This window comes from Choloepus didactylus, chromosome X (assembly GCF_015220235.1).
Source record: "Choloepus didactylus isolate mChoDid1 chromosome X, mChoDid1.pri, whole genome shotgun sequence".
NCBI classification, from domain to species: Eukaryota; Metazoa; Chordata; class Mammalia; order Pilosa; family Megalonychidae; genus Choloepus; species Choloepus didactylus.
In genome coordinates this window covers 55,771,126-55,789,167 of record NC_051334.1, presented here as the reverse complement: position 1 = coordinate 55,789,167, position 18,042 = coordinate 55,771,126, and the positions used below count along the sequence as shown (strand labels likewise).

Genomic DNA, 18,042 nt, shown 5'->3' with positions numbered 1-18,042 from the left:
TCAGATATCCCTCAAGATTGAGAGAATGATCAAATGAGGAGGGGTTGTAACAGAGCAGTTAAAAATTAATCAGTAATTATTATGACTCATTATATAGGTGCCTTTTCCTTACTTTCCAGTATATTATAGAATAGCCAAAAGGAAATACCTGAGATTACCAAAACCCACTGAATTCCAAATTGTAAAAACCTCTTGAAAGGCTCTGCCTTATACCCCCTTATCCTGTTTTACAACTTTAGAGTCCTGTAATCACAAAGACAACCGCATAATTTTAATTAAGGAAATTGAGACAGCCCAGACCTAACCACTGACTTGTTATTGTATTGGATTGTTTAGTTCTAACCTAGCTCAATTCGTTTACATCTGTAAGTTGTAGTGGCTTATACTTGTTATTGTACTGTAACAACTCCATCTCTCCTTATTGGAAGCCAGAAAAACCCTGAAATACTTAGACTCTGGGAGATGGATATTGAGGCCCTTAGGACATACCCTTCTTGCTGTGCCTTGCAATAAACCCTTTCTCCTTTTGAAACCCTTGTGTCATAGACTGATTATTATGGGCATTTTGCAGAGAACCTCACATTTGTCCAGTATCAACACCCTGCAGGAACTTGACCACTCACTAAGGTTCCAAGGCAGCAGGCAGAGGCCCCAACCTCTCCCTCACCAGAAGGCATGCCTCCTGGGCTCTGCCCCATGGCTCCCCTCTGCCCCTCCCATACCCCTTGGTCAATCAGTAAGCATCCCTGCAGACCTGGCTGTGAGGAGGTTCCACACAACATGGCTGCAGAGTGTGAAGGTAGACTGGTCTTTGTTCCTGCTGCTTTCTTGGCTGGTTGGTGCAGCTGTGCCACTCATGGGACGAAAGTGGTGTTGGAAGAAAGGGTCCTGCTCATCTAAGCCTGGTTATCTGGTGATTTGGCTCAGGAAATGAAGGTCAACACGTGGATACACCCATGGTCCCATTGGTGAGAGGAGGAGGCACACACTTGGGTCACAAAGCAGCGGTGACTAGAAGCCTGGAGAAGGAGCAGTTGGAAGGTAGGACTGGTCTGGAAAGTGAAGCATCTAACCATGTGCCTCTTTGCAGGGCTTGGTAGTGGTGATAACCAGAGGAGCCTTGGGCCTGGGTCTGGCCAAGGTAAAGTGACTGGTGAGGCAGGGAGACACTGCTGTGCTTCTGGACCTGCCCAACTCAGATGGGGTGGCCCAGGCCAAGAATTTGGGCAAGAGCTGCACTTTTGCCCCTGCCAATGTAAGTGGGGTTACATCTCCTTTCTCAAGCCTGGGAACCCATGGGCCCCCCCTCCCATAAGGGTGCCATTTATATGGGTGGTAGGTCCATTTCCTTGTCCCTTTTGGCCTGAGTCTCCAAACACTGTGGGGGCACCTGTGGTAGGAATCTGTAAAGCCCAGATTCACAAGGAAGGGGAGGGGGGCGAGGGCATGAGAATTGGACATATCGGAATCCCATGGAAGGGGCATCTGTAGTTTGAAAATGCATATCTGTGTCCTGTAAGTTTATATTTTGAAAGTGGAAATTTTTGTTTTCATGAAACTAACTACAGAAAGTAAAGATAGATCAGTGGGGTGAGATTGTGGAGTGGTGAGGTGTGGAATTTAGTTACTCCTCTAGGGAAGCTGGTAAATAGCCAGAAACTATCTGGAATAGCTGTTTCATGGGCTCCTTTGACCAGATACACATTGTACACCAGTCTGGAATGGGTGGATCAGCTGAGATAGCAATGAAGACCTGTGAGTCACCCAGTCCATGGAGGCTGGCACCCCTGCCCCACTGGCATGGCAGGATCTCTTGGAGCTGGTTCCCTGAGGGAAAAACAAGTAGTTTCTGCTGGGAGCAAGAAGGGTGGCTTAACCAAGCTCTAACTGGAGAATTAATTAACAAATTCAGACTGCTGAATAAAAGTGCTGAGCACAGATAAACAAAAAGCAAGCATGAAAGGAACCAGAGGTTTCACCCTGGCAGAGAGGCAGCAAGGCTAACAAATCAAAACAAAACAAAACAGAGGCTTTTGGATTTGGAAGAACTCAGAATACTGGAAAGAGGCTGAGCCCTGAGAAAAAGGGTCATATGGAGCCAGGTACTATCTCTAGCTCTTGATTGGTGAACCAGGATACTGGCATCAAGCTATGAAAAGGGTTTTCTTTTTTTCTTTCTCTCCATTATTTTTTATTTTTTATTTTAATTTTCTTACGTTTTCATAGCCCATTAGAGCTGCAGACATTCTCAGGTTTCAGCACTTCCCAAGGCCAGGGTAGAATTAAGGTATGGCTGAGAGTAACCAGCCAGGTGAAAGAGATAATTCCCTAAAGGGTATATCTTTAAGTAGTCTTAACTGACAGAAAAAGAAGGCAGCTCACCCAAGCTCTGATTGCAGTTTTAATCCCAGAAGAGAGGAGGCAGGGATAACAACAACAACAAAAAAACAGAGACTTGTGGAGTTGAATGAGTTCAGAATACTGGAAAAGGGCTGTGACCCAAGAGGGGCCACAGAGAGCTGGGAACCAACTCCAGCTCTTGACTGGCAAACTTGGGGGCTGGGAACTGGCTCTGAAAAGGGCATTTCCTTCTCTCTCTCTCTCTCTCAAAAATTTCTAAGTAGATCATTAGGGAAAGCCTCAGGCATTTTAAATTGTCATTTTGACCCAGGCAAGGGTGGAGTTAAGATAGGTTTAAGAGACAAAGTTAGGAGTCAAGTGTAGGAGATGTTTCCATAAAGTGCATAACTTCCACAAGAAAAGAGGGGGGGAGGGCAGGGCCCAGCTCAAGTGGCAGCCCATTGTCAAAGAACTCAGTCTCCAGGGGCTGGGGAAAAAAAACAGAAACAGCTTAAGCTTGCTTTAACTATGCCCCTGGAAGTGGCAGGTTCTGCCGAGAATTAAAGGCACTGCAACTCTTTATACCAGAGGAGAGTGCTGGGGAGCAGCTGGTAGACAAGTGCCACCTGCTGGGTAGGATAGGAAAGCAAAGAGTCTCGAGTTCATACAGGAAAGTCTAACAACCTGCTGGGTCTCATCCTCAGGGAAACTTTATACTGATTTCACCCTGCTATTGAGACCTGGGCATGTCTGGTCTGGGAAAATCTGGGGTCAATCATATCTGGGTAGACACTTCTCAAAGAAAAAACAGTGTCCATATAGATAGGGCAAAAACCAGAATAAAAAGAGCTGAAAAATTCTGAGAAATTAAACACCATCTATGCTAGAAGTCTATAATAAGTTGAACTGAATGACAAGAGATATAGAACAATGCCAACCAACAAGAAAACTCTAGGTAAAAAAGTGAAAATGACCTGCAGAATAAACTAATCAAGAAAATCAGATGCCTAGACACCAGAAAAACTTACAAGCCACACTAGGAAAAACTAAGATATGGCCCAGAAAAAAGAACAAGCTAACTTTTCAAATGAGATACAGTACTTGAAAGAACTAACTAAAGATGCTCAAATCACATCAGAAATCAAATTGAGTTGAGGGAAGATATAGCAAAAGAGATGAAGGATATAAAGAAGACACTGGGCAAACATAAGGAAGCACTCAAAGGTCTGAAAAAACAATTAGCAGAACTTACAGGAATGAAAGGCACAATAAAAGAGATGAAAAACGCAATGGAGACATACAACAGCAGATTTGAAGAGCCAGAAGAAAGAATCAGTGAACTAGAGGATGAGACATCTGAAATCCTACACAAAAAAGAACTGATGGGAAAAGAATGGAAGAATATGAACAGGGTCTCAGGGAAATGAATGACAACATGAAGCACACAAATATACATTATAGGTGTCCAAGAAGGAGAAGAGAAGGGAAAAGAGGAGGAAATAATCACTGAAATTTTCCAACTCTTATGAAAGACTTAAAATTACAGCTCCAAGAAGCACAACATACCCCAAAAAGAATAAACCCCAATAGGCCTACTCAAAAAGACACTTAGTAATCAGACTTTCAAATGTCAAAGACAAAGAGAATTCTGAAAGCAGCAAGAGAAAAGCAATCCATCACATACAAGGGAAGATCAATAAGGCTAGGTACAGATTTTTCAGCAGAAACTGTGGAGGCAAGAAGATAGCAGTATGATAAATTTAAGATAGTGAAAGAGAAAAACTGCCAACCAAGAATTCTATATCTGGCAAACCTAAATGAGGAAGAGTTTTAAATATTTTAAGTAAAAAGACACTGAGAGAGTTTGTGAAGAACAGACCTGCACTTCAAGAAATACTAAAGGGAGTGCTACAGGATGATAGGAAAAGACAAGAGAGAGAGGTTTAGAGAAGAGTGTAGAAATGAAGACTTAAGAAGAGTATAAGGTAAAACAAAAAAAAATAAGATATGGCATATGAAATCCAGAAGACGAAATGGTAGAAGAAAGTACTGCCTTTACAGTAATAAAATTAAATGTTAATGGACTAAACTCCCCAATAAAAATACATACTCTGGAAGAATGGATTAAGAAAGAGGACCCATCTATATGCTGTCTTCAAGCCTCAATTTAGACACAAGGACAAAAATAGGTTGACAGTGGAAGGTTGGAAAAAGATATTTCATGCAAACAACAACCAGAAAATGGGGGGGGGTAGCTATACTAATGTCAGAAATATTGGGCTTCAAAGGTGAAATATTAGACTTCAAAGTTAAACAATTAAATGAGACAAAGTAGGACACTTAATATTAATAAAAGGGACAATTCATCAAGAAGACATGAGTCATAAATATTTATGCACAGAGCCAGAGTGCCCAAATCTACATGAGGCACACACTGACAACCCTGAAAAAAGTAGACACCTCCACAATAATAGTTGGAGTCTTCAACACACCACTATCATCAATGGATAAAACATGTAGACAGAGGACCAATAAGGAAACAGAGATGTTGAATAATACAATAAATAAACTAGACTTACCAGATATTAATAGAACACTACACCCCACAATGGTAGGATGCACATTTTTCTCAAGTGCTCATGGATCATTTTCTAAGAGAGACCACATGTTGGGTCACAAAGGAAGTCTCAATAAATTTTAAAACAGTGGTATCATATAAAACACTCACTTGGGTCATAATGGAATGAAGTTGGAAATCAATAACAGGTGGAAGGTCTGAAAATTCACAAATATATGGAGGCTAAACAACATACTTTTAGACAACCAGTGGGTAAAGGAAGAAATTACAAGATAAATTAGTAAATATCTTGAGGCAAATGACAATGAGAACACAACATATCAAAACTCATGGGATGCAGCAAAGGCAGTGCAGAGAGGGAAATTTATTGCCCTAAATGCCCATAATAAAAAATCAGAAAGAGAAAATTTGAGGAATTTACTGTTCACCTGGAGTAAGTAGAGAAAGAATAGCAAACTAATCCCAAAGCAAACAGAAGGAAAAAATAACAAAAATTGGAAAAGAAAATAAAATGAGAACATGAAAACAATGGAAAAAAAATTAACAAAACCAGCTTTTCTGGGGCGGTCGCTCAGGCAGTCGCTGCGGGAAGTAAAACGCCGGCATCATGTACTACAAGTTCAGTGGCTTCACGCAGAAGTTGGCTGGAGCGTGGGCTTCGGAGGCTTATAGTCCACAGGGATTAAAGCCTGTGGTTGCCACAGAAGCACCGCCTATCATATTTGCTACACCAACTAAACTGACCTCTGCTTCTACTGCATATGATTATGCTGGGAAAAACAAAGTTCCAGAGCTGCAGAAGTTTTTCCAGAAATCTGATGGTGTGCCCATCCATCTGAAACGAGGCCTGCCTGACCAAATGCTTTACCGGACCACCATGGTGCTGACATTGGGAGGGACCATCTACTGCCTGATCGCCCTCTACATGGCTTCACAGCCGAAAAACAAATGAGTTAGGCTGCAGAAGTTTGGTTTGCTTCTTGGCATATCCCCTGCTCCTAATCTGATGTGACTTTGGTGTGAAGTTTTGTCGATGGTGTTTTGAAGGTTGGAGTGGCTTTTTAACATTGACCTGCTTTCATTTATATACTTATCTCTCCCCGTTATGTGTGTGGCTCTGGTCGGCTCCCCTGGCTTGCCTTAAGTGGGGGTTTGTTCTTCCCAACTTTCTTATGGTCAGAAGCTTTGCAAACCTCTCGCTTTCTGCCTCATTGATTTTCAATAGGTAGAAGTTATACTTGGGGCAATAACAACTGATTGATTGGAAATTCTGATGCTGTCTGGTCCCAGTGATTTGATAAATTTATTTTGACATTTTGACTGCACATCTTCTGGATTGGATCACTATTTAATTTAGCATCAGAGACTGCCCATGTGAGGGGCTGGTTGGGAATTGGGCCTTGTCCCTAGTGCTCTTCTTGTCAGTCTCACTGGCTGTCATTCTTGGTTCTCAGGGCTTCCTCTGACCCACATCATCAGGAGTTCTACTCATCCTGTCCTTCTTTCCAGATGTTGGCTTCTTGTGCAAAAACACCCACTGTTAATGTGCCAGGGACCCAAAGATGGATCAGATACCCTTGCCCTTGATCAGCACTATGCTTCTATTTAAGGGAACTCCTTTAAAATTATTCTTAGGGTCTATTTCAGGGTGTCTCTCAAGCTCTGGGGCCAAGAAACCGTGTGGTGAAGAAGCTCTCCTGGTATCCCTCACCTGCTGTTATCTGGGGTACCCTATGACTGGTGGGGTTTGGTTGCCTTAGGGGAAACCTAGCTGTCCTTCTCTTCTGGGAAACTCACAGTGTTCCTTGGCAGTAGCAGGCTGGCACCTGTGGGTTTTTTTTTTTTTTTTTTTAATCTTCATTTTGTTGGGATATGTTCACATGCCACGCAGTCGTACGGAACAGATCGTGCTTTTGATTGTTTGCAGTGCCATTGCATGGTTGTACATTCATCACCTAAATCAATCCCTGACACCTTCATTGGCACACACACAGGAATAACAAGAATAATAATTAGAGTGGAAAAGAGCAATTGAAGTAAAAAAGAACACTGGGTAAAAAAAAAAAAAAAATTAACAAAACCAGAAATTGGTTCTTTGAGAAAATCAATTAATTCAGTGGACACTTATCTGGGGGGGGGGGGGAGGGAGGGAGGGAGAATGCAAATGAATATAATTAAAAATTGGAAAGGAGACATAACCACTGATGCTGCAGAAATAAATGAGATTGCTGAGAGGATATTATGAGCAACTATATGCTAATAAACTAGACAACTTAGATTAAATGGACAACTCCCTAGAAAAGCACAAAAAAACAACATTGTCTCAAGAAAAAATAGACAACCTCAACAAACCAATCACAAGTAAAGAGATTGAGTCAGTGTATTAGTTAGGGTACTCTAGGGAAACAGAATCAATGAGAGGTATCTATGACAATAAAATTTATAAAAGTGTCTCACACAACTGTGGCTATGCACGAGTCCAAATTCTGTAGAGCAGTCAACAAACTGTCAACTCCAAGGAAGATATCTGATGAACTCCTCAGGAAACAAACTGGCAACTTCGATGAACTCCTCAGGAAATGAACTGGGATCTTCAATGAACGTGTTCGATGAACTCCTCAGGAAATGAACCGGCAACTTCGACGAACTCCTCAGGAAATGCTTCACTGGGCAGCCAAAGAAGAAGTGAAGGTCCTCTATCTGTCTCGCTTGTAAGTCTTCAACTGATTAATTGGATTAAATCCAGCCAATTGCATTCTCTCATTGTGGAAGACATGCCCTTTGGTGAGTCATCAGTCACAGCTGCAGCCAATTGACTGATGATTTAAACCAGCCTGTTGGTTTATTAACCAGCCACAAACATCCTCGCAGCAATTGTTAGGCCAGTGTTTGCTTGACCAGACAGCTGGGTACTATCACCTGGCCAAGTTGACACATGAACCTAACCATCACAGTCAGTCATCATAAAGCCCCCCAAAAAGAAAAGGACCAGATGGCATCAAACATGTGAATTCTATCAAGTATTCAAGAAAGAATTAGAACCAATCCTGCTCAAACACTTCACAAATTTGAAGAGTATGGAAAGCTACCTAAGTCAACCTATGAAGCTGACATCACCCTAATAGCAAAGTCAGACAAAGATACTACAAGAAAAGAAAATTATTGACCAATCTCGTTAATGAATATAGATGCAAAAATCTTCAACAAAATATTTGCAAATTGAATCCAGCAGCACATTGAAAGAATTATACCCCATGACCAAGTGGGATTTATTCCAGGTGTGCAAGGCTGGTTCAACAGAAGAAAATCAATTAATGTAATATGCCACATCAATAAATCAAAGTGGAAAAACCACATGATTATCTCAATTGAGGCAGAAAAGTCATTTGACAAAATTCAACATCCTTTCTTGATGAAAACACACAGAAAGATAGGAATAGACAGGACCTTCCTCAGTATGATAAAGGCAATATATGAAAAACCCACAGCTAACATCATACCCAATGGGGAAAGAATAAAAGTTTTTCCTCTAAGATCAGGAGCAAGACAAGGATGTCCACTGTCACCAATGTTATTCTACATTGTGCCAGAAGTTCTAGGTAGAGCAATTGGGCAAGAAAAAGAAATAAAAGGCATCCAAATTGGAAAGGAAGTAGTAAAACTTTCACTGTTTGAAGATGACATGATCCTATCGGTAGAAAATCCTGAAAAATCTACAGCAAGGCTACTACAGCTAACAAATGAGTACAGCAAAGTGGCAGAATACAAAATCATCTCACAAAAATCAGTAGTGTTTCTATACAATAGTAATCAGCAATATGAAGAGGAAATCAATAAAAAATTCCATTTACAATAGTAATCAGAAAAATCAAATATTTAGGAATAAATTTAACCAAGGCCATAAAAGACCTCTACACAGAAAACTTCAAGAAATTCCTAAAAGAAATAAAACAGGACCTAAATAAATGGGAGGACATAGTGTGTTCATGGATTGGAAGACTAAATATAGTTAAGATGTCAATTCTACCTAAAGGGACTTAAAGATTCAATGCAATACCAATTAAAATCCCAGCAACTTACTTTGCAGAAATAGAAAACCTGATAACCAAATTTAGTTGGAAGGGCAGGGTGCCCTGAATAGTCAAAAATACCTTGAGAAAGAGGAATGAAGAGGGAGGTCTCACACTACCTGACTTTAAAGCATACTACAAAGCTACAGTGGTCAAAACAGCATGTTAATGGCATAAAGATGGCTATATTGACCAATGGAATTGAATTGAGTGTTCAGAAATAGACCCTCTCATCTATGGAAAATTGATCTTTGATAAGGAAGTCAAGTCAATGCAACTGCAACAGAGCAACCTCTTCAATAAATGTTGCTTGGAAAGTGGGATAACCATATCCAAAAGAATGAAAGAGGACTCCTACTTCACACCTTATACAAAAATTAACTCCAAGTGGATTAAACACCTTAACATCAGCGCTAAGAACATAAAAGTTTTAGAAAAAAAGGTAGGAAATATCTTAAAGATCTGGTGATAGAAGGTGATTTCCTAGACTTTACACCCAGAGCATAAGCAATAAAAGAAGAAATAGATAAATGGGCTCTCCTCAAAACTGAACACTTTGTGCAGCAAACAACTTTGTCAGAAAGTTAAAAGGCAGACTATGCAATGAGAGTCAATATTTGGAAATCACATATCAGAGTATATAAAGAGATCCTACAGCTCAACAACACAAGGACAAACAACACAATTTAAAAATGGGCAAAAGACATGGGCAGACACTTTTCCAAAATGGAAACAAAATGGATCAAAAACATATGAAAAGAAGTTCAACTTCACTGGCTATTAGGGAAATGCAAATCAAAACCAAAGTGAGATATCATCTCACACCTACTAGAAGGATCATTATCAAAAACAAAAACAAAAACAAACAAACAAAAAAAAAAAAAACAAAGAAAACCAGACAATTACAAGTGCTGGAGAATATGTGGAGAAAGAGGCACACTTTTCTCTGTTGGTGGGAATGTAGATTGCTGCTACCACTCTGGAAGGCAGTTTGGCAGTTCCTCAAGAAGCTAAGTATAGAATTGCCATATGATCCATCGATCCCATTACTAGGTATATATTTGGAGGAACAGAAGGCATGGACACAAACAGACATTTGCACACCAATGTTTATAGCAGCATTATTCATGTTTGACAAGAGATGGAAACAGCTGAAATGTCCATCAATGGACGAGTGAATAAATGAGCTGTGGTACATACATATGATGGAATGTTACACAGCAGTAAGACAGAATAAAGTCATGAAGCATGCAACAATGTGGATGAACCTTGAGGATGTTGTGTTGAGTGCAATTAGCCAGAAACAATAGGACAAATACTGTATGGTCTCACTAATGTGAATGAACATTACCGAGTGAACTTTTTTTTTTCCTCCATTCGGAGAGCAGAACCTAAAGTTTCCTCTTTTAAACACATTCACCTATACAATTCAGTGCTGTTGATTACACTTACAATAATATGCTACAATCACCCCATTCATTTTTAACCTTTACCATCAGCCTAAGTAGAAATTATGTACAACTTGAACATCAATTCCCCATTCTCTAAACCCAATATCTCCTGGTAACCTATATTCTAGATTCTAACTCAATGAGTTTGCTTACTACAATTAATTCATAATAGTAAGATCATACAATATTTGTCCTTTTCTGTCTGGCTTATTTCACTCAACATAATATCCTAAAATTTCATCCATGTTGTCACATGCATCAGGACTTCATTCCTTCTTACAGTTGAATAATATTCCATCATATGTATATACCACATTTTGTTTACCCATTCATCAGTTACAGGACACTTGGATTGCTTCAGTCTTTTGGCAACTGTGAATAATGCCACTGTGAACATAGGTGTGCAGATATGTTTGAGTCCCACTTTCAGTTATTTTGGGTATTTATCTATTAGCAGGATTGTCAGATCATATTGTAGTTCTATACTTAGCTTCCTGAGAAATTGTCAGACTGTCTTCCACAGCAATTTTACTTTCCCATCAGCAATGAATGAGTATTCCTATTACTCCACATCCTCTCCAATGCTTGTAGTTTTCTCTTTGTTTTAATAGTAGCCATTCTAGAAGGTGTGAAATGATATCTCATTGTGGTTTTGATATGCATTTCCCTAATAACTAGTGATGCTGAACATCTTTTCATGTGCTTTTTAGCCATTTGTATTTTCTCTTTGGAGAAATGTCTATTCAACTCTTTTGCCCGTTTTTAAATTGGGTTGTTAGTCTTTTTGTTATGGAGTTTTAGGGTTTCTTTATATATTCTAGATATTAAACCCTTATTGGATATGTAGATTTTGAGTATTTTCTCCTATTGAGTGGGTTGTCACTTTACTTTTATGATAAAGTCCTTTGATACTCAAATTTTTAATTTTGAGGTGATCCTGTTTACCTATTTTTTTCTTTCATTCCTTGTGCTTTAGGTGTAAAGTCTAAGAAACCATTGCTTGCCACAATATCTTGAAGATGCTTCTCTGTGTTTCTTCCAAGAGTTTTATAGTCCTGGATGTTATATTTAGGTCATTGATCCATTTTGAGTTAATTTTTGTATATGGTGTGAGATAGGGGTCCTCTTTCATTCTTTTGCATATGGATATTCATTTCTCCCAGCACTATATGTTGAAGAGACTATTCATTGTCAATTGAGTGGACTTGGCAGCCTTGTGAAAAAATCAATTGACCATAGATGTGAGGGTCTGTTTCTGAACTCTGTTAGATTCCTTTGATTAATATATCTATCCTTATTCCAGCACCATGCTTTTTTGACCACTATAGCTTTGTAATATGCTTTAAAGTCAAGAAATGTGAGACTTCCAATCTTGTTCTGTTTTGAGATATCTTTGGCTATTTGGGGCCTCTTAACCTTCTACATAAGTTTAATAATTGGCTTTTCCATTTCTGTGAAGTAGGCTACTGGAATTTTGATTGGGATTGTGTTGAATCTGTAAATCAATTTGGGTGGAATTAACATCTTAACTATATTTAGTCTTCCAGTCCATGAACACAGAATATCCTTTCATTTATTTAGGTCTTCTTTGATTTCTTTTAGCAAAGTTTTATAGTTTTCTGTATATGAGTCCTTTACATCCTTGGTTAAACTTATTCCTTCATATTTGATTCTTTTAGTCACTATTGTGATTTTTGCATGTTGATCTTGTATCCCACCACTTTGCTGAATGCATTTATTAGCTTTAGGAGTTTTGTTGTAGATTTTTTCAGGTCTTTCTACAATTGGATCATGTCATCTGCAAATAGTGAGTTTTATTTCTTCCTTTCCAATTTGGATACCATTTATTTCTTTTTCTTGCCTACTGCTCCGGGTAGAATTTCTAGCACAATGTTGAATAGCATTAGCAACTGTGGGCATCCTAGTCTTGTTCCATATCTTAAAGGGAAAGCTTTCAATCTTTCACAATTGAGTACACTGTTAGCTTTTTATCATGTTGACAAAGTTTCTTTCTATTCCTATTTTTCTAAGTGTTTTACCAAGAAATGCTGCTAGAGTTTGTCAAATGCCTTTTCTGTGTGAATCAAGATGATCAGGTGTTTTTTCCCCTTTGTACTGTTCATATGGTTTATTACATTAATTGACTTTCTTGTGTTGAACAACCCTTGCATACCTGGGATAAAACCCACTTGATCATGGTGTATAATTCTTTTAATGTGCTGTTGGATTCATTTTACAAGTATTTTGTTGAGGATTTTTGCATCTATATTCATAAGAGAAATTGGTCTATAATTTTATTTTCTTGTAGTATCTTTATCTGACTTTGATATTAGGGTGATGATGGCCTCATAGAATGAGTTAGGTAGTGATCCCTTGTCTTCAATTTTTTTGAAGAGTTTCAGCCAGACTGGAATTAATTCTTCTTGTAGTGATTGGTAGAATTCACCTGTGAAACCATCTGGTCCTGGGCTTTTCCTTTTTGGGAAGTTTTTGATGACTGATTCAATTTCCTTACTTGTAATTGGTATGTTGGTCTTCTATTTTATCTAGAGTGCAGGTTGTTTGTGCATTTCTAGGAATTTATCTATTTCATCTAAGTTGTCTAGTTTGTTTGCACACAGTTCTTCATAGTATCCTCTGAATGTCCTTTCTATTTTTGTGGGGTCAGTAGTAATGTTCCCCCTCTATTTCTGTTTATGTTTATTTGCATATTCTCTCTTTTTTTCTTTGCCAGTCTAGCTAAGGGTATGCCAATTGCATTGATCTTTTCAAATAACCAAATTTGGTTTTGTTAACTCTCTATTTTTGTTGTTGTCAATTTCATTTATTTCTGCTCTAATCTTTCTTTTCTCTCCTTTTTGTGCCTGGATTATTTTGCTCAGCATTATGTCTTCAAGGTTCATCCATGTTGACATATGTTTCATGACATTGTTCCTTCTTATTGCCATGTAGTATTGCATTATGTGTATATACCAAATTTTATTTATCCACTCATCTCTTGAAGGATATTTGGGTTGTTTCATCTCTTGGCAATTGTGAGTAATGCTGCTATGAACATTGGCATGCAATCTGTTCCTGTCACTGCTTTCAGATGTTCCAGGTATATACCGAGAAGGACAATCGATGGATCGAAGGGTAACTCTATAACTAGTTTTCTAAGAAAGTGCCAGACTGACTTCCAGAGTGGCTGAACCATTTTTTTTAATTATTCATTTTATTGAGATACATTCACATACAATGCAGTCATACAAAACAAATCGTACATTTGATTGTTCACAGTACCATTACATAGCTGTGCATTAATCACCAAAATCAATCCCTGACACCTTCATTAACATGCACACAAAAATAACAAGAATACTAATTAAAGTGAAAAAGAGCAAATAAAGTAAAAAAGAACACTGGGTGCCTTTGTTTGTTTGTTTCTTCCTCCATTTTTCTACTCATCCATCCATAAACTAGACAAAGGGGAGTGTGGTCCTTATGGCTTTCCCAATCCTATTGTCAACCCTCATAAGCTACATTTTTATACAATCATCTTCAAGATTCATGGGTTTTGGGTTGTAGTTTGATAGTTTCAGATATCTACCACCAGCTACACCAATTCATTAGAACCTAAAAAGGGTTGTCTATATTTTGCATAAGAGTGCCCACCACAGTGACCTCTCGGCTCCTTTTGGAATCTCTCTGCCACTGAAGCTTATTTCATTTCCTTTCATTTTCCCCTTTTGGTCAAGAAGATGTTCTTCATCCCACGATGCCGGTTCTACATTCCTCCCCAGGAGTCATATTCCATGTTGCCAGGGAGATTCACTCCCCTGGGTGTCTGATCCCACGTAGTGGGGAGGGCAGTGATTTCACCTTTCAAGTTGGCTTAGCTAGAGAGAGAGAGCCACATCTGAGCAACAAAGAGACATTCAGGAGGAGGCCCTTAGGCACAATTATAGGGAGGCCTAGCCTCTCCTTTGCAGCAACAGTCTTCCCAAGGGCAAGTCCTGTGGTAGAGGACTCAGCCCATCAATGTCTGTGAGCACATTAGCAACCATCCAGGTGGGGCAGGCCAATACCCCTGCATTCTCCACCAGCTCCTCAAGGGGGGCTCTGCATATTTTTTCCTTGTTTTTTTTTTTATTATTTAACTCTTTTTTTTAATCAACTGGATAAAAAATAAAAAAATTAAAAATTAAAAAAACATACAATAAAAGAACATTTCGAGCAGACTGTAACAAGGGAGTAAGAAAAAGACAACTAACCTAAGATTACTTTACTTCCAACATGTTCATACTCTACCCCAAGAAAGTAACCTAATATAGGAACATTTCTGTGAACTTGTTCCTACTATACCCATCAGAAATTAACAGACCATAGTCATTCCTGGGCATTCCCAGAATGTTAAATTTACCCATGATAGCTTATCTGTTCTTATTTGATTATCTTTCCCCCTTCCTTAATTGCTCTCTATCACTAGTTCCCCTGCATTCTACATTACAAACCATTTGTTTTACATTTTTCAATGTTCACATTAGTGGTAGCATATAATATTTCTCTTTTTGTGCCTGGCTTATTTCGCTCAGCATTATGTCTTCAAGGTTCATCCATGTTGCATATGTTTCACGACATCATTCCTTCTTACAGCCATGTAGTATTCCATCGTGTGTATATATCACATTTTATTTATCCACTCAGCTGTTGAAGGATATTTGGGTTGTTTCCATCTCTTGGCAATTGTGAATAATGCTGCTATGAACATTGGCGTGCAGGTATCTGTTCATGTCACTGCTTTCAGATCTTCCGGGTATATACCGAGAAGTACAATTGCTGGATCGAAGGGTAACTCTATATCTAGTTTTCTAAGGAAGTACCAGACTGACTTCCAGAGTGGCTGAACCATTATACAGTCCCACCAACAATGAATAAGAATTCCAATTTCTCCACATCCTCTCCAGCATTTGTAGTTTCCTGTTTGTTTAATGGCAGCCATTCTAATTAGTGTGAGAAGGTATTTCGTTGTGGTCTTAATTTGTGTCTCTCTAATAGCTAGTGAAGCCAAACATTTCTTCATGTGTTTCTTGGCCATTTGTATTTCCTCTTCAGAGAACTGTCTTTTCATATCTTTTGCCCATTTTATAATTGGGCTGTCTGTACTATTGTCATTGAGTTGTAGGATTTCTTTATATATGCAAGATATCAGTCTTTTGTCAGATACATGGTTTCCAAGAATTTTTTCCCATTGAGTTGGCTCACTCGTCACCTTTTTGACAAATTCCTTTGAGGTACAGACACTTCTAAGTTTGAGGAGTTCCCATTTATCTATTTTTTCTTTTGTTGCTTGTGCTTTGGGTGTAAAGACTAGGAAGTGTCTGCCTAATACGAGGTCTTGAAGATATTTCCCTACATTACCTTCTAGGAGTTTTATGGTACTTTCTTTTATATTGAGATCTTTGATCCATTTTGAGTTAATTTTTGTGTAGGGTGTGAGGTAGGGGTCCTCCTTCATTCTTTTGGATATGGATATCCAACTCTCCCAGGCCCATTTGTTGAAAAGACCGTTATGACCCAGTTCAGTGACTTTGGGGGCCTTATCAAAGATCAGTTGGCCATAGATCTGGGGGTCTATCTCTGAATTCTCAATTCGATTCCATTGATCAATATGTCTATCTTTGTGCCAGTACCATGCTGTTTTGACTGCTGGGGCTTTATAATAAGCTTCAAAGTCAGGGAGTGTAAGTCCTCCCACTTCGTTTTTCTTTTTTAGAGTGTCTTTAGCAATTCAAGGCGTCTTCTGTTTCCAAATAAATTTGATTACTAGCTTTTCCAAGTCTGCAAAGTAGGTTGTTGGAATTTTGATTGGGATTGCATTGAATCTGTAGATGAGTTTGGGTAGAATTGACATCTTAATGACATTTAGCCTTCCTATCCATGAACATGGAATATTTTTCCATCTTTTAAGGTCCCCTTCTATTTCTTTTAGTAGAGTTATGTAGTTTTCTTTGTATAGGTCTTCTACAACTTTGGTTAAGTTTATTCCTAGGTACTTGATTTTTTTTAGTTGCTATTGAAAATGGTATCTTTTTCTTGAGTGTCTCTTCAGTTTGTTCATTTCTAGCATATAGAAACATTACTGACTTACATGCATTAATCTTGTATCCTGCTACTTTGCTAAATTTTTTCATTAGCTCTGGTAGCTGTATCATTGATTTCTTGGGTTTTCCAGATATAAGATCATATCATCTGCAAACAATGACAGTTTTACTTCTTCCTTTCCAATTTGGATGCCTTTTATTTCTTTGTCTTGCCGGATTGCCCTGGCTAGCACTTCCAGCAGAATGTTGAATAACAGTGGTGATAGCGGGCATCCTTGTCTTGTTCCTGATCTTAGAGGGAAGGCTTTCAGTCACTCACCATTGAGTACTATGCTGGCTGTGGGTTTTTCATATATGCTCTTTATCATATTGAGGAAGTTTCCTTCAATTCCTACCTTTTGAAGTGTTTTTATCAAAAAGGGATGTTGGATTTTGTCAAATGCTTTTTCAGCATCTATTGAGATGATCATTTGATTTTTCCCTTTTGATTTGTTAATGGGTTGTAATACATTGATTGATTTTCTTATGTTGAACCATCCTTGCATGCCTGGAATGAACCCCACTTGGTCATGGTGTATGATTTTTTTTAATGTGTCTTTGGACTCCATTTGCATGTATTCTGTTGAGAATTTTTGCATCTATATTCATTAGGGAGATTGCCTGGTAGTTTTCCGTTTTTGTAGCATCTTTGCCTGGTTTTGGTGTTAGATTGATGTTAGCTTCATAAAATGTGTTAGGTAGTGTTCCATTTTCTTTGATGTTTTGAAAGAGCTCAAGTAAGATTAGTGTCAGTTCTTTTTGAAAAGTTTGGTAGAATTCCCCCTGTGAAGCCATCTGGCCCTGGGCATTTATTTGTGGGAAGCTTTTTGATGACTGATTGGATCTCTTTGCTTGTGATTGGTTGGTTGAGGTCTTCTGTTTCTTCTCTGGTCAGTCTAGGTTGTTTATATGTTTCCAGGAAATTGTCCATTTCCTCTATATTATCCAGTTTGTTGGCATACAGTTGTTCACAGTATCCTCTTATAATTTTTTTAATTTCTTCAGGATCTGCAGTAATGTCACCTTTCTCATTCATTATTTTGTTTATATGGGTCCTCTCTCTTTTTGATTTTGTCAGTCTAGCTAGGGGCTTGTCAATCTTGTTGATCTTTTCAAAGAACAAACTTTTGGTGTTATATATCCTCTCTATTGTTTTTTTGTTTCTATGTCATTTATTTCTGCTTTAATCCTTGTTATTTCTTTTTTTCTAATTGGTTTAGAATTGGTTTGCTGTTCATTTTCTAGTTTCTTCAGTTGATCCATTAGTTCTTTGATTTTGGCTCTTTCTTCCTTTTTAATGTATGCATTTAGTGCTATAAATTTCCCCCTCAGTACCACTTTTGCTGCATCCCATAGGTTTTGGTATGTTGTGTTCTCATTTTCATTAATCTCTATATATTTAGCAATTTCTCTTGCTATTTCTTCTTTAACCCACTGATTGTTTAGGAGAGTGTTGTTTAACCTCCAGGTATTTGTGAATT

General features: G+C 38.4%; 1 protein-coding gene across 1 annotated transcript; it reads left to right on the top strand.

The window, feature by feature from the left end:
* The first annotated feature begins 5,477 nt into the window (after nt 1-5,477).
* Nucleotides 5,478-5,908, top strand: LOC119523457 (cytochrome c oxidase subunit 7A-related protein, mitochondrial-like). Its single transcript, XM_037822246.1, has one exon. The coding sequence runs from the start codon at nt 5,526-5,528 to the stop codon at nt 5,868-5,870; it is 345 nt and encodes a 114-aa protein (XP_037678174.1). The 5' UTR covers nt 5,478-5,525; the 3' UTR covers nt 5,871-5,908.
* Nucleotides 5,909-18,042: the final 12,134 nt, after the last annotated feature.